Here is a 25,910-nt window from a genome sequence, read left to right as displayed (position 1 = left end):
GCCAAGACTCTGCGCACAGTTCAGCAGCCTATGAAAAGAAATAACGCGAGTTGCGCGCACTTGATGCCTCCAAGAAGCCAGCCCTATGCTCATATGCCAGTCTGCCTCACTTTGGAACCTGTGCTGTTGCCAGTCTCCGGTCGCAGACCAAGAGAGAGGGGAGGCAGACTCCAGATGGAAAACCATGCAGCACTCTGAACCCATGGAGACATGGCACAGAGGTTCCTCTCATCTACGCACAGATTCAGCGCCAGATTCGCCTTCATATTCACCGTGTCTCTGTCTTGCACTTACCTGTGCTACAGTATCATTTTTTGCCGCGGCACAATCATGACCAATCAGGGTTACGAGGGCAAACGATGCCCACCGAGTAAGACCGCGGGCGGAAAGAAACTTCTTGGAAATGTGGACAATTGCGCTTCGTTGGAAATGCGCTCCGCCCTTGATGAGACCGCAGCTGCCCGGCGAGGATCGACTGATCCCGGCGACCAAAGCAAAGTCCCCGCCGCGTCTGGAAGTCACTGGGCGGACATGAAGTTGAGGAACATGACTGTGGCGCAGAAATATGGGAATAAGAAGCTGCCTAACGCGTTGATAGTCGGGGTAAAGAAAGGAGGCACCAGGGCGGTGCTGGAGTTCATCAGGATACATCCAGATGTGCGCGCACTCGGAACTGAGCCGCACTTTTTTGACAGAAACTACGACAGAGGGCTGGACTGGTACAGGTGAGGAGAAGATGAGCCTCAGAGTTGATATTGTATCGATATGTTTTTATCATTTATACATGTCATGTGGCATCTTCCTGCACGCGCACGCACCGTGTTTACTTCTGTCAGTGCCACAGCAGTCACTCTCCTCTGCTTCCCTCAGAAACTTGAGGTCCTGATGTTAAACGATCATCAGCCGAACAGATGGTTAATGTGTTGTGTCCGTTTGTTTATGTGTCAGCACGATTATGTAAATGTGACAAAGGCTGGGTGGAGGGATGGGCCAGGAATAAATCTTTTCTTTTTTTAATATTTTCCTCTGATTCTGGAAAAGGGGATTTGTTTTAAATCATTTGCGTGGGTTTCACAGATCAATGCATCATGATATAACACCTTCTTAGATTTGACAGTTTGTATAAGCAGCCTTTTTCATTTGATGATTTGTATAGCTATAAAAAGAGAATACTGTCTATGTGTCTACATCAAGTTCATCCTTTTGTGTCAAACATGATCAATAAGGTCATGTTCTCAGTCTTAATGTGTTTCACTCATTAGCTCACTCTCTTCTTCAGTCTGTAGGCCGTGTAATAACATATTGTGATAGCATTTGATTCAATGGCAATATAACAGAGGTTCAACATAATATGTGTAGGCACTTTGAAAAAAAATCACAATCGATAGAAAGGTTTCCTCAACTTTCACTCGGGAGCAAAACTAAATATTTAACTTGCATTGTATTGCGATAATCATCAAATCCTAGTTCAATCTAATGAATTAAGGAACAAGGTTGGCCAAAGTGCTGCGTAGTAATATTCAAATCCATAAGACAAAAAAAGCCCAGCATTTTACACAAAAGCCAAGGGAAAATAGGTGTGTTTTAAGAAGAGATTTATAACCAGGTTTGCTTTGGGAGACAAAACTGAAAAGTCTCCAAAATCTCAAGCTTCAACCTCGTTTCCGGGACAACTACAAGAGCAGCTGATAAGCAGACCTAAGAGACCAGACTTAGGGTGGGGCAACACCGTTCACGGAGACACAGCAGCAAACAGGAAGATTGGCAAAATGACACGTCGTACAAAGACATGACAGAACTTTTACGAAACACTGCGGTGAAAATCCACGCTGTTGCAAACACACAAACCCTCCATAGTTTTTGCACCCACAAATCACACCTTTAGACTTTGTGTGATGATGTGTTGCAGATGATGGCTGTCATGTCAGCACAGCGACTTAATGCTGAACACACACTAGCTGCAGGATCAGTTCACGCACACAATCAGGCAGCAGCACAGATGTGAACAACAGCCCCAGGTTTCCAGCTGCCTTCAAACAGGCTAAATATGCAGGGATCCAAATTCGTGTTGACATGGACACCTTTTCTAATTCACACTCCTCTACCTTTCACCTATTGTGTGCCAGTAAAACTTGAATTCAAGTGACTTTAATGAATTATGAAACAGGGACGAGCATTTCCATATTGAGTGCCCACTGTCTGGAAAACGTTGTGCAATCAAGTCTTCTTGGTCTCCTCCAACCAGATTTGATAGCATCGCGATACATTTTCTCGGACCCGGGGAGCTTTTTGCTCACGTAGCAACACTGTCACTATAGAGTGGCAGGAACAGACCACATAGCGACGCTTCCAGGAACATGGAACAGGCGACGATGTCTTTCCTCGGGCTGCGCCGTGAGAACAAACAGCACAAGATGAGTTCCTGCCCTCCCCCGTCTCAGCGGATGGTTTGCTCAGGTCTTATTAGACATGCACTCCACACGGTGTCTTCACTTTACTCTGGCTTTAAGCAGCCTGAGTTTGCACATTTTTTTAAACACCCATTTATATGCTTTTAATCACTGGATATGCATGTTTTCATTTATTTTTTCCCAATCGTGCACATGCATACATATTTTCTGGAGCCACAGACTTAAGTTCACGTGGAGACGGAAGTTTTTAAACTTTATCATCAGATTGTTGGAAAAATGGTAGGTCCTTCCACTGAGTCCTGGACTTCCTGGATTTTGTATATGTGACACAAGGCCATGACACAGCAAATCTGCCAGTTTGATTCCATTAGAGTCCACTCACTGTGGATTTCTAAGAGCAAATACCAGAATGTAAGAATATTCCAATGCCATTTCCAATACAAACACCTGATGGTTTTGGAAAAGATTCCTAAGATGTCATTGTTGAAACCCAAAGTAATTCTTATTTGATATTTTACAGCTCAAACTCATAAATAAGTAATACATTTACATGAAATCCGTATGTACAAACATCACACATACCACATTTGACTTTTCTGTATTTTAAACATCTAATAAGCAAATGTTGACAACAAATCAAGTACAGCAAGGACCCCAAAAACTGAAGTCCAGAAGACAACATTCATCCCAATCTGTTATGATGTTGCTGAGATACACACATCATGTGCTGTAATCTGGATCAGCCTGATGGTTTTTGAACCTGCATTCACATACCTAATTTTTTCTTTTTTTTGCCCATTACAAAAGATAGGGATTTCTTCAAATGTTGGTCCTTATTTGTGACGTCATGAGTGGGTGGATTTGTACCAAATTTTAATTGGAACACACCAACAAATCTGAGTTGACAGGAATTGACAGCTAACAGAAGGACAAACTTAAAGATAAACCCACACCAATGGAAACATAACCTCTTGACGGAGATGATTGTTATCATTTTCAATAGTCGCCGCATTCTGCATCGCTTATCCTACAAAATAAAAGTTTAATTGTTTCACCAGAAATATTCATGATTTCCTGTTTGCTATGCACACCAACAAAACGCTGACAAAATAAAATAGAATTAAGATACCATAGAGGAAGGTCAACCCTTTCCATCTTGAAACTAATACACCTGAGGTCATCGTTTTGCTGAATCAATGGCACCAAACTCTCCAAAAACGCCTGGTCAGAGGCTGAAAAGACACTTTTTCAGGTTCTGTGTAATTGCAAAACCTGGCACTAATCCTATTTTCACATATTTGTATGTATCCCGTTATTTAGCCTACGCGGGGGCTTCCATGTTTCTGAAGTTTTCTGTTTAAACTGTATTAACAATTAGGCTTTATTGTTGTCACACTGATTCAGAAACAATGCAGTGACAGTGAAAGGTGCTGGCCTTAGTGATAATTAACTGTGTGAGCTGGAGAGCCTGTTGAATAGAATGCCTTGGCACATGGAGATGGACTCAGAGGGTTGTTGTTGGTTTTTTTCCCCCTTTTCAGTGGTGAAACGGTTGATTAATTTATGGAAACACATGCACACATCAGGCCAAATAAAGACACAGTTTAAAAAGGGAGTCAGTTGTGTATTCACTCACACAGTAGGTCTTTATGTACAAGCATCAGCGCATCGCAGTAAACAAATCCCACGAGTTGGAACTACAAGTGAGCTCACCGAGAAGTGTTGTTTTGATCACAATCACGACACATTATTTCCCTCATTGCATCATAATGGTTATGCAAAATGATGCCGCATTACATCTGATGCTAAAGCGCTGATAATGCACAGGAATGAGAGGCGGAATTTCATGTGCGATTGAACTCAAAATGACCAATTTTTTCCCCTGCTTCTCCAAACACGCAGGAGCCGCACCATCAAACATCCGCACATCAGATTCCCTCCTGCCCCCCCCCCCAATATATCCACTGACCACAGCCTCCACCTTCCATCACATGCAACTAACATCTTAAAGCAATTTCATTAAACAGCCGCAACAGTTTACTTCATCAATAAGCAGACTATTAACTCAGGCTTTACAGAAGTTCGATTTTGTTTTCTCTCCGTGTCACTTAAGTGAAGATAAATGAGGTGCCTCGCTGATATAAAGGGAAATTGAACACTGTTTATGTGTTTAACATAAACAAACAACACCTTGGACACAAACACCGGAATAATTCAGGCTGAAGCGAATGTTATTCAATTTGATGACTGGCTGAGTGATGCTCATTGAATTAGACTGGCCCGCAGTGATTTCCTGTCACATACGTTTGGCTCGTTGGCGGCGAGTCACGTAAGGTATTCTTCCGTTTTGATTAACTGTCACATTTTTGTCTGCAGAAAGTCACATTTGGTGTATGTTTTCTCTACTTTGCTGAGGTAAGCCGTGTGTAATAGCCCCATTTATACTGTATATCAATATATATACACAGAACATCTCTTTCTATCAGTGGGTTTCACGTCGTAGTTATTATATAGGTTAGAGCTTTAACCAAATAATGGGGTTTTTTGTGCTCCATAACCTGCAGCAGATTACAACCACACAAAATAAAATGTATTTTTAAATCCATACAATGTAACAAACTTGGAAATAATCAGCAGATTCATCAGTAATGAAAGTATTTATCATAATAGCTGGAATAATAATATTCAAGGCTATATAGTCTCTAATTGTCTTGATGACTGTTGCCTAGATTGGATCACTATTATTTTGTTTACTTGCTTTTACCGATAATTTGGCTGATTTTGGCCACTTAAAAAAAAAAAAGGGCTCACCGGACACTATCTACATCTGCTCAATTCTATAATACTGTATCTTAATAGATTCTAGCTTCTTCCAGCAAGAAACTGAAGTTTGTAAACTGTTCAATCTCTTTCTCACCAAAGTTAAAATTGCGTCTGTTAATCCCTCAGACTACAGGATAAGCCGTCTAAAATCAGAAGGCACCCACGATTGTCGGAAGGGCCAGATCACGACCAAAATCTGGCCAATCGTCCTCTAGTGTGGGGCGGGCTTTAGGTAAATTAGGTCAACACAGGACTTACATCTACTGTGGACTATGGTACAGGAAGGTGACTTCAGTATCCAGTCGTCCAAAGCTGTTTAACAGCAAGAAATAGTCGGACACATCATCTTAACGTATCACAGACTTAAGCAGGCATAGATTTTATGAAGTGAGCCTTTTGGTGAGTGGCTAAAATTGGTTTTGGTCCAAGGAAATTGAGAAGTCAGTATGTCCTACAACTCAAAAAACCATGAATTATCTCTTTAAAGGGAATATAGACTGTACAGATTATATACAACATGCTAGAAATGAGCATTCTACATTTGAGCATTGTCATTTTTGACCTTGAGAATAGTAGATGGGCTATTTTATTCTTATTTTATTCACAGTTATCGCCGCACAGGGAAGACATGGTCATCTGTCAATTTCTGCTGATGTTCTATTTAAGCACAACGGTTCATTATTGACCTTGGTTTAATTACCAAGGTGTAGGCCCATCAGATAAAAGACTCAACACAAGGTCCATCTTTCTGAGAGTCACACACCACAAGTGTTTCTCACACACACACACACACACACACACCTCAAGTGTTTCATCAACAAATGCAATGCAACTCCAGTGCCTTCACAAGAAAGTGACTCAATTGCAGCACTTATAACGCTGATGTATGTTGTACATGCATGTACCAAAAACATAAGGAAAATCAGATAAATATGACTTAATAATAATCATCATCTTGATTCTAACAGCAGTCAGCTCACACTTTACTTCACCTGAAATTATATATGCTATACCATTAAAATTGTAGGTATAGATTCCATATAATTGAACTATTGCCATCTGCAATAACATTAGATTAAGTGTTTCAATATTGAACATTATATTTCATTATATAATTGAAAATAAAAATTCCTAAATACCTTAATGCCACATTTATATTTTGAATGAATCAGCTTTTATTTGGACACATTTAAAGAATAAAAAAAACTATTTACTTTACTTACTAATGCAACAATAGTCAAGCCAAACATAAAACTATTGCAACATCACAACACATAACTAACATTAAACAGAATATCTGTCAAACTCTGATAAGTGGCCAGTTGTTCATTTGGGCACTCGTTCAGCTCAGTTTCCACAGTCTGTCCTGTTGCATTAGTCATGTGACACATCATTTAGGATGGGAATAAAGATGGTGCAGTGTTCATTAACCGCGTCTCCTGAACAGAGAACACTCACGTGGCCTCATTTACTTTGCTCACACAATCACACAAGGCCTGCTAATAAAGACATTTCGCTGCCACCAATTTCCTTGAACTTTTCTCACCGCTTTTTCTTTTTCCCCCCACCATTCTCCGCAGCATCATAAAGATCAAACAAAAACATGTCGCTATACACCATCAAGACTTAAAAGGGCATCTCGGCTCTATTGATTTCGCAGGAGTCGCCGGCACTTGCAGTCGATTCCAGCGAGAAGTGTTGAACTTGTATGAGAGGTTGCGGCGACGGATGTTCTCCAGGTCCACATTAATTGGCTCGGGGAGGCAGGGAGCGCTGGAACAGTATCATCAGAAAAAGGTTGATGAGGACACAAAGTTAGACGGCTCGAAACATTAACATAGAAAAGTGCACATTACACAGCAAAGGATGGTCCGGCTTTTCCTCTGCATTATTAATGAGTTGTCTTCAGCGCGCGGGTGCTGCTCGGGAGACATGATGTAGTGATTAACATTAATTACAAAACCCACTCTTACACAGGCACAAGAGACTCAAGTTCCTTTGATAGAATCATTCAGATAATTTCAAATCATGCGTACGTTCCTATCAGTAAAGTTATTTTGCAGCCAAGTTTAATCCCTCATGTCGTATTCAAGACTGTGTGCGAAGTTTAGAAAAAGATAAGTTGTGATGTGATGTGTGTTGTGATGTGTGTTTTTTGCTGATGTTTTCAAAAAATGGCAGCGCTCGTGGAAGTTGAGAGTTCGGTGCTAGTGAGTTGATATATTGAAATTCAGGTCGTATAGATTTTGGAGGAAAAAAAAAAAGTTTTTAAAGGAAGTGCAAAGTAAGTCAAAAACTCTTTGGAAGAGAAGAAGAAGATTGAGACTTTCTTCTGACCTGTTGTGTCAAGGCCTCTGGAGAAAGTGTGAAGAGATTAAAACTACAGTGGCGCCTAAAATCACTAATATCTCTTCTTACGGATGTTAAAAAGTGTGAATTATGGTTTATCTTACATACGTGTGCCAACATTCAGTGCCACTGACTTTTACACCCCATCAGCACAAAGAATCTGAGCTTGGATTTTATTAGTGGCCCGTCTCAACAACCTCGTCAACTTTTACACTCTGCGCTCAAATTGTGTCAACTGTAGAGCAATGAATGTTTTATCATCTTTTCAGGCAACTCAAATTTAAGTTTGGGGAAAGATAAAAAAAAATCATGATGAGACATTTAAAGAGTCTGACGGTGTCTTCACAACAAATGTCTCATATCTGTTCCAATCTTTAAAGTAGCTGTTTTTACACAGACACAACTTGTTGGGCTGGGTATCAATCAAACATGTTCGATACCAGAACCAATACGGTTCCTGAACGATACTTTTTTCTATACCAGTTTTATAACGAGTTCTAAAAAAGAAAATTTTAAAAAACCTGAGTTTTTATTTTCCAGCTTTCCGGCATTTTTATACTCATTGAGGTTTTAGATTGAAAAAATAAACATTATTTTCAGTGCAAAACTCTCGTTTTAACTCCGTAGGTACCGAAAATTGGGATCGAAAAACAAGGCATGTTTCGATCGGTACCATAAAAGAACCGAAGTTCGGTACCCAGCCCTAGACATAAGTCATTGGTGTAGTGCTCAGCACTCAGGGTTCAAGCACTGGTTGGAGCAAAGGCTTTTCTGCATGGAGTTTGCATGTTCTCTCCGTGTGTGCGTGGGTTTCCTCCGGGTTCTCCGGCTTCCTCCCACAGTCCAAAACCTGCAATATGGCAATTAGGTAAATTGGACACTCATAATTATCTATATGTGGCCCTGTGATAGACTGGAAAAACTGTCCAGGGTTGGCCCTATGACAGCTGAGATTGGCACAACACCCCCCACGTGGAGGGAATTAGACAGATAGTGGACAGCGAGGGGACGAGTAGACATGTGCAGCCTTTGTTTACGTCCGGAATAATTAGACAACGTGGCTCATGTCACAATAGTCCCCTCTGACTGAACACTTGAAAATTTTCACATAACCACTGTGTCACAATTAAAAAGATTGACATAAATTTTGATGTTAGGCCATTTAATTGAGTGTGAACTTGATGGACAAGTCAAAAACAACACACTTGAACAGCAACATAGGTGTAAATTAGATAGTTGTGGTATTTAACAGTGTTTTCTTTTCCTTTTTTTCCTCATTTACTTTTCCTTATGTCCACTATCTCTCCGTGTTTGTCTTTTGTATCTCCGTGGCTGTTGGCATCCTGTCTTCTTCTCACACAGGAAACAAAGGTTGTCAACAAAGTCATCAGGATGATACCGTGTTTTTGTGTCGTCAGGAAATTTGCCATCGGTCCGAGCAATAGATGACTGATGACTATCATTTGCTGTATCTGTAAAAGTCAATGATCCTTTGCCGGCATTTAGACAGTGTCAGCTTGTTCGTTTTCCCCCCTCTTGGCAAACCTTAGCATGTCCCCACTGAGCTGGGATCAGATCCTGTCTGCGCTTTTGCTCCTTTTGTACTTTTTTTCTTCTTCTTTTTTATCATCAGAGTACAGAGTGAAACTACTAAAGAAAGGTGGACCGTCCACACTTCATTTATAAATATCCTTGACTGTCACATTGCCAAAGGCGCTCTCGTAGAGAACTTCTAAAGGTTTCAGTGTTGATGGAAATTCAAGACGTCTCCATTTATGACAGTTGAAATGCTGCTGTGGGAAAACGGAGGAAAAGGTGTACTTATGCTGTGTGCAGGGGCAGGATATAATCTGCCCATTACTGATGCAGACTACCACTTATACTGTCAATGTTATTAAAATAGAGGTTTCATGTGAATTGCAGCTTTAGAACACACGTGTTTGAGTATGCTTTGGCCAAAAAAGCCAGTAAAAGACATGATTTCATGTTCATTCATGATCAAATTAATCAAAATACTCAAAACAAACCATTTAGAATCCACTTCAGGTTTTTAGAGGCTCTCCTGTCAGTCAGTCTGTCTGAGTGTCTTTATTTCCAGCGTCCCCGGACACTTTCCCGTGCCATATGTTAATGTGACAGCTCATTGCTCAGATCAATTCGACGTGTTATTGCTCAAGGAGAGCAAGTGTCAGTCACTTCCCTCCACAGACCAGGCCATGAATAATTGTTATTTCAAGGGAAAACAAGAGGCAGGAGTTGAAATGACGGCGATTAAATGGGATTTGGTCCAAGGTGAAATACATTATGCAGCTTTTGTACAGTACTCTGTTGCCATGCTATAAATAATGTCTGAGAAAAATGTTCAATTGCAATACATCTGGCTCAGGCAGTCTGGTATTTGCAAGCAATTTGTCTCCTATTAAATAAGAGAAATGGAAGCTTGACTCAGGATGTTAAATTGTTATTCACCTCTGTTCTTCACCGTTTTCCTCGGGACTGTTCTCGGTTAACTCTTAATGGACTTTCAAGGCGGCAGGCCTCTGTTGCCGGTGATTAATGATCGGATGTCATCACAGCTGTAATCTAAGTGAGTGATACTTTAATAATGGAGCAGCCTCTCCGGTGGAGACTGGATCTTGATATGCTGTCATATCACGGAAGAAAGAGGAAGATGACATTTTTTTTGAGGGGGGAGGGGGAGTGCAGTGGCTCAGACATGATGAAAACCACGCAGCATTAGAGGAACATTTTCTCTGCACAGACTACCTGCGTGAAATAAGCGGTTAATGGCTTTTCAGGACATTTCAGGGCAAATGGATGATGCGGAAGCACAAGTTTCCAGTGATGATTTCCCCAAAAGAGCAGAAAGAAAGTTTTCCCAGACGAAGTGGTTTGACCATCTGCAAATCAACACTTGACTAATTATCAAAACATGTTTAGAGAATATGACCAAGAATTAATGTTCTGCAAATCAACACTTGAAAACTCCAATTAAAAATAATTCATGTATCTGTATGACTTGAATAAAAAACACAATGAGTTGATGTTGTTGTGACACGTTCGCAGGATGGTGCATGATTTTAATAAGCTTGTGGTGTTTGTCCCCAACAAAAAAAACTATGTTTTAGTAATTTAGTCCTACTCTGCAACCATTTGCATATTCTTCCAGGTGTTCAGTCATCCACTTGTATTACTGCAGTGTTCACCGTTGTTGGGCGTCTTTGTGCTGCTGTAATTAAGAGGAAATTAATTATTTCATGTTATTTGACCTTTTGTGTCTGATAAAATGTTGCTTGGTGTTGACTTTTGTGGAAGGGAGAGGTTTTTATCTGTACACCAAAGCTTATTTTGTTTGTGTGTACAATATTACCAAAGCACTGTGAGCATCATTACTCTGCATGCTGCTTCCTGTGATAACACACTGGCAATGAGAGCCCAGGAGCCTTCTTCTTATAATTTACTGTGTAACTGTTTTGTTGTTAAATTACTCCAGAGACTGGGCAAACGGAGCGCGTCAAAGATACTGTGATTTGAGCCTCTCTCTCTGGCCCCAGCCTATGTATATGCCCCCGTATTGTTTAATGGCCAGGTTCATTATTAGTCCTTGTAATGATAAACATTTGTTGTCCAGTGGGAGCTAAAGGCCATTCTCTAAATCCCCCCTCTGCCCTCTCTGGCCTTGTAGAAACTGTTCACATTGTGATTAATGGCTTCAAAGTAAAATCCCATACACATCATTGTTCGTCTAGAATCTCCCAACGCGGAGCTCGGCTTTATTAGTAATGGACCGTTTCATGGCTTCATCAATTATAATTGATGGGGAAGATGATGTGCACTTAACACTGGTTTGATACTGGATGAGTGTGAGTATTGGTCACGATACGGGGAAAGAACTCGTCATACATCATGATGATTTCACGGTGATAATGAATGATAGAATACCATTTTTGGGGGTTTATTGTAAAATCACTGAAGGACAGGTGTAGCTATCGTCTGTCCTTGTCAATGTGAGGGAGAAACTTGCTGTTAAGCCCTTCAAGGCAAATTGTGTCGGGCCATATGCATAAAAATGACTTGAACTCCAAGGACTCATCTAAGGTGATTTTTTTGGAGTTAAATATAAAGTTAAATAATGCATTGATTATGAAATAACTGAAGTTGCAGTAGATAACATTATGTATACAGGAAATGTTGCTAAGTCACCTCAATACACTGTATGACAATTACCGTGAAATTACAGTAAAATACAGTATTTACACAGGGAACTACTGCTTAATCAGCCCATAATAATATGGGGAAGTTATAATTTACAATGGTTTACTATATAATTGGAACACCGAGTGTATCACACATATGACACATTTGCACAAGCACACTTTGCATTATCGTAATTACGCAACGGTTTGTGCTACTGGAAAAATACCAACGGTTTTTGAAAGCTGAGAAGTTGCACGTCAAAGCCAACGTGTGGTTATTACAGCAATTTCACTCACGCTGTTGCAGGAAGCCAGTGAATCGGCATCTTTGTCACCAGAGGAGAGGAGTGGGAAAAAATGCCTGTACATAGTTTCCATTTTGTGGCCTGTTTTTGGACATTGAGACAAAGACTCAAACAAATGTTATTTGAAATGATACTGTTCAAATTTCAAATTTAACACGCAAAAGTGGGTGTTCATATACAATTTTACTATTTTAACATTAAAATAGCAGTAGATTTCTAAATAACTGCCAGATATTGAATTTATTCTGGGAAAAATGGGCAAAAGCACTTAGTTGCAGGATAATTTGCTAGCCCTTTATGGTTAAAATAAGTGCAGACGGACGTACTGTTACTGTTCACTTTTTTTATTTTAATACGAAGTCACATTGACATTAAAAACCTCTTTTGTTTGAATTCATCTACAGCAACAAAATTATAAAGTCCAACAGCTAGCATCCATAAATATGATGCTATGGTGGGGATACAATTTGATGTAGGTTCCTCTTACTCCCTACAGTCCCCCTAAATCCCTGAAAACTAAAGTCCCTGGAATGAAATCACACATGAAAGTGTTGTGTTTGCACTGCAAACATTTGCTGCGAGCTCGACTCAAAACGGGCAATATGCAACATTCTGTTTTAAGTTCAACCCATGGGCTGAAATGACAGTAATAAATTCCGAGTTCATTGATTGTTCGGGAGGAGATGATTCAAAGCTGACCTTTATTTGTTCTGATGGTCTGCATCCCTGATGAACCCGCGCTGCTCTTTAGAAGTTGTTCTATGAGACAAAATGTCTGAAGCTGAAAAGTTCAGGGATTTATTGTTCTCGCCTCAGCGGTGACAGAAAACACCATCACACTTACATAATCAGTGGACTCCACTGTGGGACTCGGGATTTCAGATTGGTATTAATTGTTATGTGCATTCTGACTCTTTTCCTTATGATTCTGACTTTATTGACAGCTTTAATTGGCACTGTTCATTTTCATTGAATATGTCCGTTTCGTTGTCTTGAGCGTCCCTCTCTCGGTCACTCTAATTGTTGTCCTGCATTAATGCTGCTGTTGCCGCCGCTGAAACTTGTTTCCCTGTGGAAATGCACACTGCAATGGAACAGAGTATAATGGGGAGTTCCTGCTACTTTGAAATGAAGATGCCCGTGTTTGTGGCTCGTTCCTGTCTAATGATACAGCAGCTCCAGAGGGAACGGAGCTTGAACTCCAGACCTCCTGCTTCCACTGTGCCAACACAGATAAATTGTTCAGCGAGATATAGCCAGCGTCTCCGGTCATTGCAATATGTAGACTATAGCTTGTAGCGATGGTGCAGGAAAATTAACAAGTAACAATGACCGTTTCCATTATTGACCCGAGCTACCGCAGACGGGAGCTTGTTTAAAAAATGCGTATGTGTTCCTCAGCTGACCACTTCACCAAAATACCCAGAATTAACGAGGACTGAACAATTAAACCATTCTGGGTGATGTATATTTGCAGTATAATCTTTTTTAAGTGAAGCTTCAGAGTAAAATTTACTGTGCTTTACAATTTCAAACAAGATGGATCATCACCACATGATATAACCATTAAAATATTCATCATTACTCTAGTACAAGGGATGAGGACTTCTGTTGCAATTACAAAAAAAAACAATTCTACAATAAAACAATCAAAAATGGAACAATTAAACTGCAGCTTTGGTAATTTGCTAATAGCATTGTGTCAAAATGTGGTTTGGGACTGAAAATGATTAATTATTCAGCCCATATTTTCTCCTGTATTGTCAACTTTTAATATACAACTACTACCTACTGGTTCTGAAGGAAGGAAGACAAACTACATGTCATTTATGAAGTAAACTCTAGATTGAATGTCCATCCAAGAAGCAATCTCCATCTTGGCCCATTTTTTGTTCCTGTGCAAAATAGATTTTTTTTTTTTTTTTCCTCTTTCAAACTCGTGAGGAGTTGTTTTTTTCACCATCTGCCTTTTCAATCACTGCTCGATGAACACTACACTGTTCATGTTTTTGCTTTTGTGCAAAAATTGAGTTGTCATTATTCCACACACAAAAACACCAAACCAGTGGCCTAGAGAATTCTATGGTGAATCCAAGGCTCACTGGTGGACCAATATAAGCACAGTTTGTCTTGTTTTTTTTCCCATCACCATTTCACTGTGCAATCAATTAGATTTTTTTCTCCACTGTAATAAAAAAAATTGACAATTGCCTAAAGTAACTTCTGAAAAAGTCAGTTAAGTTCCAGCGTTGACGTCATCTGTTGTCATTAAAACTATATTTGCTTTACAATTTACAATGTATTATTTATGCCATGCTCATGACCATTTGAGACCAATTCCCAGTTTCCTACATTTGTGAATCTGCCAATTAGGTCACCCTATGGTCCATGTCATGTAAATGTTCCATCCATGTCCACCACAGTATGTGTGTGTCTGTGTAAATTGTGTACATTTACTGCGTTTGATCCACAAAATATGGAATCATGGAATGGAATAGAAAGTGGCATCAAGTATGTGCAGTGATGTGTAAAAGGTTTTGGTAGGTGTGAAATGAGACATGTTCACATTTAAATTTTAATTGTTTGTTTTATTTTTTTTAAATAATTTTACAAAATTCAAAGGGGGCTAAAAACAACATGTGACCAACCTTTGCACACAGCTGTTTAAGACGCTTAAAACTTAACGAGGCACAGCCAGACTCTGCTACCAAGGTTGGAGTCACATTAAATATTGATTTCATTTAGATTTTCCTTTTGGTAGCTCACTCTCAAAAATGTGTATTTTATGAAAAAAAACAAGTGCCTCGACACGTTGCAGCCAGGCTTATTTCTGCACAGACTGTGTGAAAATTAACAGGTAGTTAAGCAAAAACACAATATTTCTTTTTGATTTAGGGAAGTTTAAAATAAGTCAGATTAGACCGAACACAGCTGCACATGTGGTTGATAAAAAAAATAGCACCCAGATCTGTCAATTAAACTGAATACATGTTAAAATATCAGCTTAGAATAACATATAGTGCAATTGCAGAGATGACTTCATAAAGTGTTTTCTCTTACACAGATTACCTTCATGAATTGTATAATTATACCTTCTAATGCAAATAAACTCATTATTCGACCAGGAGAGTATTGAGCAGGTCTTCCACAGCTGAGTTCATTTCGTCAGAGTGATTAAAATGTCACCTCCGATGCTTGTAATGCATCCTGACTTAAACTTTCACTGAAAATGGCGAAGAAAGCTGCAAATTACCCACAAAGAGTTGAGTGTTGACTCGGCACGAGGAGGCTGTAATCAATCAGGGCACTTCACTCAAATGTCAGTTCATCAAGGACTGTGTTACCGTTTGTGGGCGCGTGTGTGTTTGTGTATCTTTGTGAGGACCAAAAAAATATATAACCCATAGGGAGTGAGGATTTTGTCTGGTCTCAAAACCTTTTTAAAAGGTTTTTTTGGGGCTTAAAGTCTTGGTTTTATGGTTCATTTTTATGTTTAGGTCAAGGATTAGGCATTTAGTTGTGATGGTTAAGGTAAGGGAATTTTGATTCAGTAGTTCCAGAAACACCCGTGATTACCCCGGTACATCACGTAGATTTTCGAATTGCAAATAATTATTATCAAGCAAGAACTGAACAGCTTTCAGTAAAAAAAGCTGCTGCACTAAAGACCCCACAATTTTATCTTTTAGTTTCAGATGCTGTGTGCAGTGCCGATTCCTTCTCCGGGGCATAAAAGTACATTTGTGGTTCAGACGCCTGCCTCAGGTGTCACGTTTTCCCTTAGTCTGATTCATGCTATCTCAGTAATGAACAGATACATAAATGAGGCTGCCACCACCACCGCTGCTGCTGCTGCTGCTGCTGCTGTTGTGTTTGAGTGAATGTATATCAAAAATGATGAATTCCTGCCCTTCATTTGCATCCTTTTATATACATGTATAACTTAAAACGACACAAATGGCCATTAAAGGGCTAATGTGTAGCCATTAAAAGATAGATAAAGAACACGAGCCATGACCATGAATGCAACATTAAGAAAACATGTTTGTAGATGTGACCGGTGTCCCTGTTGTGCTCCTCATTAACATCACTGAAAGAAAGGTGACTTGGAACTAACTGGTTCGAGGCTGCTCCTACCGACATGAAAGCGTTCATCATAAATAGAGCGGATTCCTATAAAAAATGACGACCAGCGTCCTTTCATCATCACACTGTACTCCGTCCTCCTGGGCTCCAGTCACAGATAATTAAACAATCCTTTTACTGGATGTCTGTCAAGTGGTAAAACATGAGTGTCCTGCGCCACAGGATACATGAGGTTCCTCTGTGTTGGTGGCTTTAAAGAACGGCCTCATCATATGACATTTTTCAGCGTTCAATGTTTAATGCAGAATTATGCAGGATTTCTGTCTCCACGTCTCCCCCTACTGCCCGTTAGCGGAAAAAACAATATTGCAAGATCAGGACCGGCAATCCGGAATCCTCAGTCGGGAGGTCTTGTGAAGTCTTTAAGATAATGAGGCTGTGTAGATTTATACTGATCGTATGGCTGTATGCACTGTCACGTGGGATAAAACAAGGACGACAGTCTTAGCCGAGCACGGATTATTCTCTGCTGCTCCTGAGACTGCTTCACAAGTTCAGCACCAGACCACAGAGTAACCCAACCCACTACTGTCCGAGTCCGAGTCAAGGTCACTGTTTGAGTGACTCAAAAGTCTCAGACTTGAGTCCCGATCTCTGCCTCTCAAACTCAAATTTATTTAAAAAACAAACAAAGGTTGACCGAAGTGCTGTACGGAGAGATTAGGAGAGCCATAGGTTTTTAAAGACCATTTAAAATGCTCAACAGTCTGGGTGGATCTAATGTTCCAGTCTTTGGGACTTCTAAACGTAGCCGGTTAGCTGACCTGAGCGCTCTGACTGGACTGCGTGAGTGCAACAGTTCAGCCAGATATTGAGCAGCCAGTCCATTTCCAACACTTAAGAGAATTTTAAAATCAATCCTAAAAGTGAGGCCGTTACGCGCTGACGTTTGCGCTCCCCAGTGCTGCAGCGTTCTGCACGAGTTGCAGACGAGACATTCAATGATCTGTCGATGCCAAAGTAGAGGGAGTTGCATGGATTACCCTCTCCAGACCCTTGAGGGGGAGGTAGCCTTTGACCTTTGCTAAAACTCCAAGTTGGTAAAAACTCCTCCTGAAGTTCAAGAACTTAATTAAATCATCCACCCATTATCAAAACAAGAAGAAAAAGAGACACATGTGAAGACCGATACAGCAAACAAGCTGACAGAGCCGTCTGTGGTTACACGGTGGCAACTAAAACTTTACAGCACAGCATAAATTTAAAAAAATTTAAAACGTTGTGTGACTCATTAAGCTTTGTCGAGCAATAATTACCGAAAATTGTTGAGTAATGGAGTATAAACAGGCCATTATTCATTCATCACTGAGAGGAAACTGCACAATCGTGCCATTCATCCGTTTTTATGAGTCCACATAAAAATTCAACACTGTGCAGAAACACTAAGAATGTGAAAATAAAAAATATTTATTTTTCTTTATTTTCCCACCCATTTCCAGTGTAAACAGAGAAGAGCTGTTATGATGAGTACAAACCAAATAAATATGTTTGCCAAACAATATAAAAGGATGTGACTCAGGATTTCCATCGTTGGCTTCACTCGCAACTGATTCAGTGTCATGACAGCAAATCCATGGGGAGAGAAAAAGTGGACGGAAACGCAACTAAAGAAGAAGAAAACACATATAGCACCAAATATAGAGAACTTGAATGTGCTCGTTGCCAGGGCAGACATTTTGACGGGTCGCAGAAGGAAAATCAAAGGTGTGAATTATGTTTGTGTGTATGCTGCTTCACGGTCATACGCCGTCCTGAAGTATGAACTTGTTTGTAACACCTGTGCGTTTCCTGCCAACACATGGCTGCTGTGCTAAAGGCCTTTCTAAAGTGCAAATACGAGTAATGAAAACAAAGAAATGACAGGATTTTTCTGCTCTGTTTTTTTTCCCCATCACACGTCTATCGTCTAGTTAATGTCAGTGATTTTTCTCGACTTGTGTGGAAAATGTTGATTATTGTTAATCTGTGTTCATCAAACCTCAGATTGATGATCTCAGACCAAAACCAATGATTAGTTTGATCTAGCAAAGAACCCTGGGTTTCTAGATCTTGATCCTTGGGATCTGATGCAAATCCATGGTTCATTATGAGCTGAGAATTAGAATCAGCTGTGTTGGAGCAGGGAAACTTTGAAAAACATGCAGGACACACCAGTATTGAGAAACCCTGCTTTATTATATATATTAAAAAATAAACAAACTGAAAAGCATTTTTAAAACAGTTGGTGATTAATTTAGTAATCAGTTCATAGCAGATTTATCGATTACTCGTTGCAGCCCTACCATTCACAAGCTGCTAACACAGACACACATCACCATGTAGATTAGCAGAGTTTGGGATTGAACCCTCCAGTTGGATTATGACCCGACTGAGCTACAGTTGCCCAGAGTGTCTTCTCCTTTACCCAAGAATGACATTCAGGCCGATAATAACCAACAGTGTCAATGTTTGTCTAAGACAAACTCCAAACTTTTAAGTTTAATCTCAAACAAAAACAAAAGAGCCAAGACACAATTATGTAAAAGCAGTAGATTGATGCTTTTGTTATGTAACCATGTAACCACCATTTTATTTATTTTTTTAAAAAAAAGCAAAGAAATGACTAACCCTTCTTTACACATTTCTGATCCCTTTGGAAACAAAATGGTGGCACAACAGATGCGCCGGCCGCTCAGATTTTAACACCTCTATTTTCCATTTCTCTCATTTCTCTTATTCAGTGTTGTGCAGCCTCCATCTGACAGTCATGTCATTTATCCAGTGTCGAGACTCGGTCTGAGAAAAACAAACAAAACAGATGTAAAAATCAATAACTCAAGGTAAGTTAGCGTAGGCTGCAACTTCCTGATGGACACATTCTGTGTCCAAACATTTCAGCCTGAAACCACCTTTGTTTGTATTATTCCAAGCGCTCGTGGCTGCAGTAGGTCCCAGAGATAGTTCTGTGTATTCTATAGTTGCCATATAGCTGTACATTATTGTTGTATATTATTTTAAGGTGAGCCATCTGTCACCTCTCAGTGTACACGCTCGGCCTGGGTCGAACCGTTTTTGCGGGTGTGAACCAGCAGACGCAGGGTTTTCTTCTCACAAACGCAATCTTCATCTCCGAGGACGGTGAAAACAGACAGATAACGAAGACCGTTTCCTCAGCATGAGATGTGTTCAGATTCTGCACCTACTGGAAGATTTTCTTCCTCTTTGTGTGTGTGTGTAGCAAAGCTGTTTGCTCGAAAAGGTGGTGTTCTCATAAAAGATTAATAGTTGCCTGGTGGCCCTGAGGCACCCAAGCCAGCAACTCCGGATTCATAAATAAAGCTAAATGGATCAATATTTCCGAGACTTTAGAGGTAACCTTATGGCTACCTATACCTCGAGAAAGAAAGCTGTGAGAAAGGTTAGGTTTTAATCGAAGCCTTCCCACAGTAATAATAAAGAAAGCAAGGCATTTAATCATCAGAACTGTAGTAACGTGCCTGTAACCCAACAAAAGATTTGGTGGGACAGAAATTTAGCGGGCGGTATTTTCTATAATCATGAAGTTAAAAAGGGGGGAAAGTCTGTTTTAATAGTATCATTTTAGACTTCTTGCTGCAGAGTTTGTTTTGCTGACACTGTGCGACAGAGTCTCTTCTATTTTAACCCCGAAACTGACTCAGGGAAACTCAGCGGCTCCAATATATGTATCATAATGATGAAGGTGGTCAATGTTTCTAATAATTTTAAAGTTTGTCTGCATTGTTGTACTGACACTGTGTATATATATGCCAGGGTGTCTCTTTTCTTCTCTTTTCTGAGAAACTCTGTGTCCGTCGATAAACAAAAAGGAACTGTGTGTTAATTGTGTAACTTTCCAATGGCTTCGAACCCAGCAGATGACTTAACTCATGGCGCGTTTCTAACATGGTATGGTTTGGTACAGTTTGGAACAGTAAACTGGGTCAGGCTTGCAAGCTGACTGTTGTGGGTCTATCTCCACCTCTGGTACTCCAACGGAAGGGGTTGGGGCAGTTATTTTGGGCCGAAGCACGTCATAAGGGCAACAGTGTGTGCAGTTCTGACTCCAGCATTATTTGGATAAGAAATGGAAGAGATATTGATCAAAATTCCATTCACGCACCTGCTTTTTGTACAACTGTCCACGTACATCTATTTTTGACATTCTAGCAGCATGATTACATAACAGAGACCACTCACTGCAGCTTTAGTGTCCAGGCTGAATCTAAAACTATTTCAACAGCTGTGCAGATTCTCATCCTCTCACATGACGCTTCCTTTCAGAGATGAAGTCATCATCGTACCGGTGGTAACGGGAGACGAGCGAGACGCAGCAGACAGTTTGAACACACACATCCGGTGTGAGTCTTGCACTAGTGTGTGCCGTGCCAATTTTGATGTCTGGATGAGACGAGATATACTGTATCGGTAATAAAACAGGCACATATTGAACAGGTACTGCAGTGGTGCTCTATAATCCTGTAAGTGGTAAATTCTGTTTTTCTGCAGAGTCGTTGTGCTGACACCATATGAAAAAGTCTCTCCCGTTTTTAACTCACTGTGAAATTCAGCATCTGTATCCTCTATAATCATAAAAGTGGTAAAAAGGAGAAAAGTACTGTTTTAACAGCATCATTTGAGAGGTTTTTTTTCTGTTTTTTTCCTGCAGAGTTGTTGCGCTGACGTTATACGGATATATGGAGTCCCTCTTCTGTTTTTTTACGGAAACAAGAAACAAAGTTGGGGTGATCTAAGAGCTGCGGCGCCGTCTCAGCAGCCAGCACCAGATGGCTATTAATCAACTCTTACTCTGAGCTGAAGTGCCAGAGCAGAATGACATATTACACTGGGAAGGGAAAACACAGGACAAATGCAAACATTTGCCCGCAGTTTGAGGAGCCATTATGTCGGCCACGTGGCGATGATAATTATGATGCATGTATGTGTTGTGCAAACTGCTATCAAATGAATCTCCAGCAAATACATTAGCACAGTGTTTATTGAGGTTTGGTCTAATCTGCGCAAAGAACTAACGCGACGTGACTCCATCAACAGCATTAGATTTTTAGTGTTATCTAGTCAAGAGAGAGACAAGAAACAGGACGAGACAGTTGGGGAGGAGACACGCAGTAAACGCTCCGTCCAACTGGGAGTCGAACTGGTGACCAGTTGGTCAAGACAAATGTGCTGCCATGCAGAACAGGGCCAGTCCAACTGGCAGTGGGATGCACTGACAGATCTTAGCATCTATTTTCATTAAGGAGTTTGTCTTCATTCATGTCTTTGCTGGCCATATGTTGGTTTATTTAGGACCAAACTGAGTTTTACACCAAAATAGTGGAAAGACGAGTCTTAGGATGAATACATGAATATAATGAAATGTCCGTCTGGACTTGTGCTTATCTTAACCATAAAAGGGCCAGAAAATGTTCCTGTGAGTTTGTGCTTTTGCCCATTTTTCCAGAATAACGTCCAATATCTGGCAGTTATTTACAATTCACTGCATGTAAAAATAGAGTAGTAACATTTTAAAATGAAGTAAAACACTTGTACATGAACACCAGATGATTTTGTGTGTTAAATTTGAACAGTATAAAACATTTAAAACATCTGTCTGAGTCTTTGTCGCAATGTCCAAAAAATGGAAACTATGTACAGGCGTTTTTGCAAATCTTTCCTCTCTGGCGACAAAGACGCTGATTGGCTTGCTTCTCGCAACAGCGCGAGTGAAATGACCATAATAGCCACACGTTTGCTTTGACTTGCAACTTCTCAACTTTCAGAAACTGTTGGAATTTTTCCGATAACAAACCGTTGTGTAATTACGGTAACGCAAAGTGCGGTTGCACAAATGTGCCGTCTGCAATACGCTCGGCGTTAAAGGGTTATGGTTGGATCCAGGAATTTTCTTGCGTTTATCATTAGTGTGTAAGCCAATAATACACATGGTCCTTGATTTTTTTTTTTTTAAATCAAAAATAATATTTAGCAGGTTGATGTTCATGGGGTACATGCTTTAATAAGTACAATTTGATCAATTCTCCCATTTCCACACATACCCCGTCTCATTACTTTGCTGGATTGCTGTTTGGGTTTTCAAATGTCATACAATCAATTAAACAAACCCACTGAGGGCAATTCATTTGTAACAGTTGGTAAACAAAGGAAAAAAAAAAAAACAGACAGATGCAAGACACAGGAAGCTTAATGAGAATATATAAGAAAATACAGTGTAATAAATCACAATGTCATTTCGACATCTGTCAGGAGACATGTTCAAACGTATGAGTGTAAATCACTCGTTTGTCCTTTATAATCATCTTTACACTTCATTATCCCATTAGGAGAAGTTTGATTGCAGCTAGACAAAGGGCAAATCATCATAAAAGACCAGTACATACATTCTACAAATGCATGTTGTGTTGTGTAAAGATCACATTTGCAGATTCAAGCTACAAAGTGATGACGACAGCGTCACATGTTTTTGTCCGTTGAGCAAAAACTCTGTACCTACAATGTTAAAGGTAGGAGCTCAAATCCCTCTGCAGGTTTTTTGTTTGTTATTCCTTTTAGCTTCATACTATAATGCATTATTTATGCTTTTTGATTGTTTGTTTGGCACTGGATGATTGGTAGTAACAGCTTTTTGGTTTCATACAAATTAAAAACAAGAGGCAACAGTTTAAGGATCCATTTACGTAAAAGATGGATTGCAATGGGGGGGTTTAGTAAATGTGCATTTATCACTACATCAGTAACAAGGTTGTTTTCCCATTCAGTTTGGCGATGTTCCCTTCCCTGAAGTAAAACTGTCCCTGTCACTTCATTTCCACATCCACCATCGCCAAAAAAAAAAAGTAAAGCTATGTGAAATGCCCCAGGGCAGAAAAATAACCCCTTGCTGACTCATCCTTTTGTTTCTCTCCCAAGGGCACTGATGCCACGAACACTCGACAGCCAGATCACTTTAGAGAAGACGCCCAGCTACTTTGTCACCAGAGAGGCACCCAGACGCATCACGAGCATGTCCCACGAGACCAAGCTGATTGTTGTGGTGCGAAACCCAGTCACCAGAGCCATCTCCGACTACACGCAGACTCTTTCCAAGAAGCCCGACATCCCTACGTTCGAAGATCTGGCCTTTAAGAACAGAAGTCAGGGCCTTGTTGACACTTCCTGGAACGCCATTCGCATCGGAATGTACATCCTGCACCTGGAGAACTGGCTGCAGTACTTCCGCCTGTCGCAGATGCACTTTGTGAGCGGCGAGCGGCTCATCACGGATCCGGCGGGGGAGATGGGCCGCGTTCAGGACTTCTTGGGCCTGAAGCGAATAATCACGGACAAGCACTTCTACTTTAATCGAACCAAAGGCTTCCCCTGTCTGAAGAAGCCGGAGAGCAGCAGCCAGCCGCGCTGCCTCGGCAAATCCAAGGGGAGGACTCACGTACAGATCGACCGCGAGGTCATAGAGCAGCTGCGAGAGTTTTATAGGCCATTTAATATTAAATTCTATGAAACAGTGGGACAGGATTTCAAGTGGGATTGAGAGAGCCATACAGGAACGGTGCTGCTTTTAAAATGGCTACCTCTAGAGATGTGTTAAGATATATATTAAAAAAAAAGCCTGGGGTATCAACCCAATGTCATCACAACTCTATTTAACTTAATATATAAAAAAAATTAACCCAGATGGTTACACTTTACACTGGAGTACAGTAACGTAATGAAAATGGTCATTTCATCCTATAGTAATTACCAAGTAATAGCTTGGTAAAACCATGAGTGTGGGTATAAAGGATCAATTTATATATTAGATATTACACAATTCTCATTACCAAGCTATAACCTGGATATTACTGTGTAAATGAGATGGCATTTACAATATAATCCCCTTATTACCACACCATTACCATACTGGGAAGTGTATCATAAATCAGGTGATTCTACACTAATAATCACCTCCCTATTGCAAATGTCGTTGCTGTAAAGTTGTTACCAATCAGAACTTAAAAATGGTAATTGTTTCCCATAATGCTGGGTTGGTGTTGTGACAATAAGTGCCATTTCTTTAAAAAAGAAAGACTTTTTTTTTCCTTTACTGCAAAACAGGACACGCAAATTCATCGCACGGACAGACGGTGTTAATCCATCAACAAATATTAACAAGCAAACCACCAGGACCAGACCTACGTTAATGACACTGCTTGAATATTCATTGCCCATTTATTCATAATTTAACCACTGGTTTATGGTTTTAATGAGTTCTCAACATGACACTGCAGCGAAATGTCAAATTAATAATAAAAATCAGTTATTCTGTATTGAACGTTTTTATCCATATTAAAAGCTCATATAAAAAAAGGCAACAGTGACACATTTACTGAATAAATGTGCTATAATACAATATATTAAGAGACGTGATAAAAGTGGTTGGACTCACCTCAGCTTTTTCTGTGTTCGCTTCTTTTTTTGTTGTGACCACAATAAAAAGGCAAAATTGTTCCATGTATTTATTCCAAACATTGACTGTTTTCCTTGCCTCTATGAAGCAGAATGTGTGGGATTTACATCACAGACACACTTGAATCATACGTGTGCGTGACACACAAACACATAATCCCTCAGAATATATAACAAAGTAGCACCAAGAAGTTTGTATTGAGCCTCTCGGGTGATAAAACTTCCCTTAGCAAACTCTGCCATGCACGTCATTGAACTCATCAACTTTCAGGATTCCTTTTTCGATGAACTCCATCTCACTCTCTCTGAACGGGTCTCGCTGCTAAGCAGCCAGATTAACTTTCAGAATTTGCACCCAAAAGCCAATCAGCGTTGTCATTAGTAATATCCTCAAAATGCTAGACATGAAATAGGGGAAACGGTACTTTAACACTGAGGAATCAGAGCCAAAAAAAGCGGTGTTAATACAAAGAAACCTCATATTAATGCAGGGTAGACATGAGGTCATTTCCATCGCTTAAATAATACAAGTTTTATTGCTTTTAATGTACAAATCTCTTGGAATCGGCTTTGTCAACGCTAAGAACCAATAGGAGGCTCCGTCTCTCTCTAAAATGCCCTGGTGATTGGTCATCATGTTTATTTCCGAGGTTTAAAACAGTCTAGAAGAGGTGCAGAAGTAGAGTTCTGTCTTAATGCACCTGGTTTATATTCCACTGAAATGTTAAAATGGAATTATTGATCAACCATCCTCCGGCATTCAATCTAATTTGACCCATTTTCCAACTTTCCTGAAACATAATTATTGCGTTTTCCATCAGATTGTCTGTGTCTGAATAAAAAAAAAAATTGCTGATCATGTCTTTCATTTAATTCTGAATGCTACACACTTTTGTTGTAGCTGGTCAATTGTCAGTTTAGACCATGAAAACACATGAAGTAGAGTTCAAGGAACAATGGATTAAGGTTATTCATGGCAATCTGGCAAAATGTAGTATTCCATATCCTGCTTGAACTCACACAAAGCCTCTTCACTCTAATAAGCTGGTATACACAGGTTTTGTCAAACTGGGTGAACCAATCTGCAGAAAAAAAAAAGGGAAGTTGCACTCAAATTCAGTCGCAAATAAATGTTTTGGTTCAAGTGAGGAAGTGGACTACGTCGCAGGGCATTGTGGGTATAAGCACAACCAAAACATACGCACATGTAGAACGACAGC

General features: G+C 40.1%; 1 protein-coding gene across 1 annotated transcript; it reads left to right on the top strand.

Annotated features, from left to right (window-relative positions):
• Positions 1-76: 76 nt before the first annotated feature.
• On the top strand, positions 77-24,739 carry hs3st2 (heparan sulfate (glucosamine) 3-O-sulfotransferase 2). The gene is made up of 2 exons (XM_058653745.1): positions 77-725; positions 23,158-24,739. The coding sequence occupies exons 1-2, from the start codon at positions 211-213 to the stop codon at positions 23,774-23,776; spliced, it is 1,134 nt and encodes a 377-aa protein (XP_058509728.1). The 5' UTR covers positions 77-210; the 3' UTR covers positions 23,777-24,739.
• The last annotated feature ends 1,171 nt before the right edge of the window (positions 24,740-25,910 follow it).

This window comes from Solea solea, chromosome 16 (genome assembly GCF_958295425.1).
Source record: "Solea solea chromosome 16, fSolSol10.1, whole genome shotgun sequence".
Taxonomy (NCBI): domain Eukaryota; kingdom Metazoa; phylum Chordata; class Actinopteri; order Pleuronectiformes; family Soleidae; genus Solea; species Solea solea.
This window is presented reverse-complemented; position numbering and strand designations above follow the sequence as displayed.

Coding starts and splice junctions, on each gene's coding strand:
- hs3st2 (XM_058653745.1), top strand. CDS start 211: ATGGCACAGAGGTTCCTCTCATCTACGCACAGATTCAGCGCCAGATTC. Junction 726..23,157: donor AGAGGGCTGGACTGGTACAG/GTGAGGAGAAGA, acceptor TTCTCTCCCAAG/GGCACTGATGCCACGAACAC.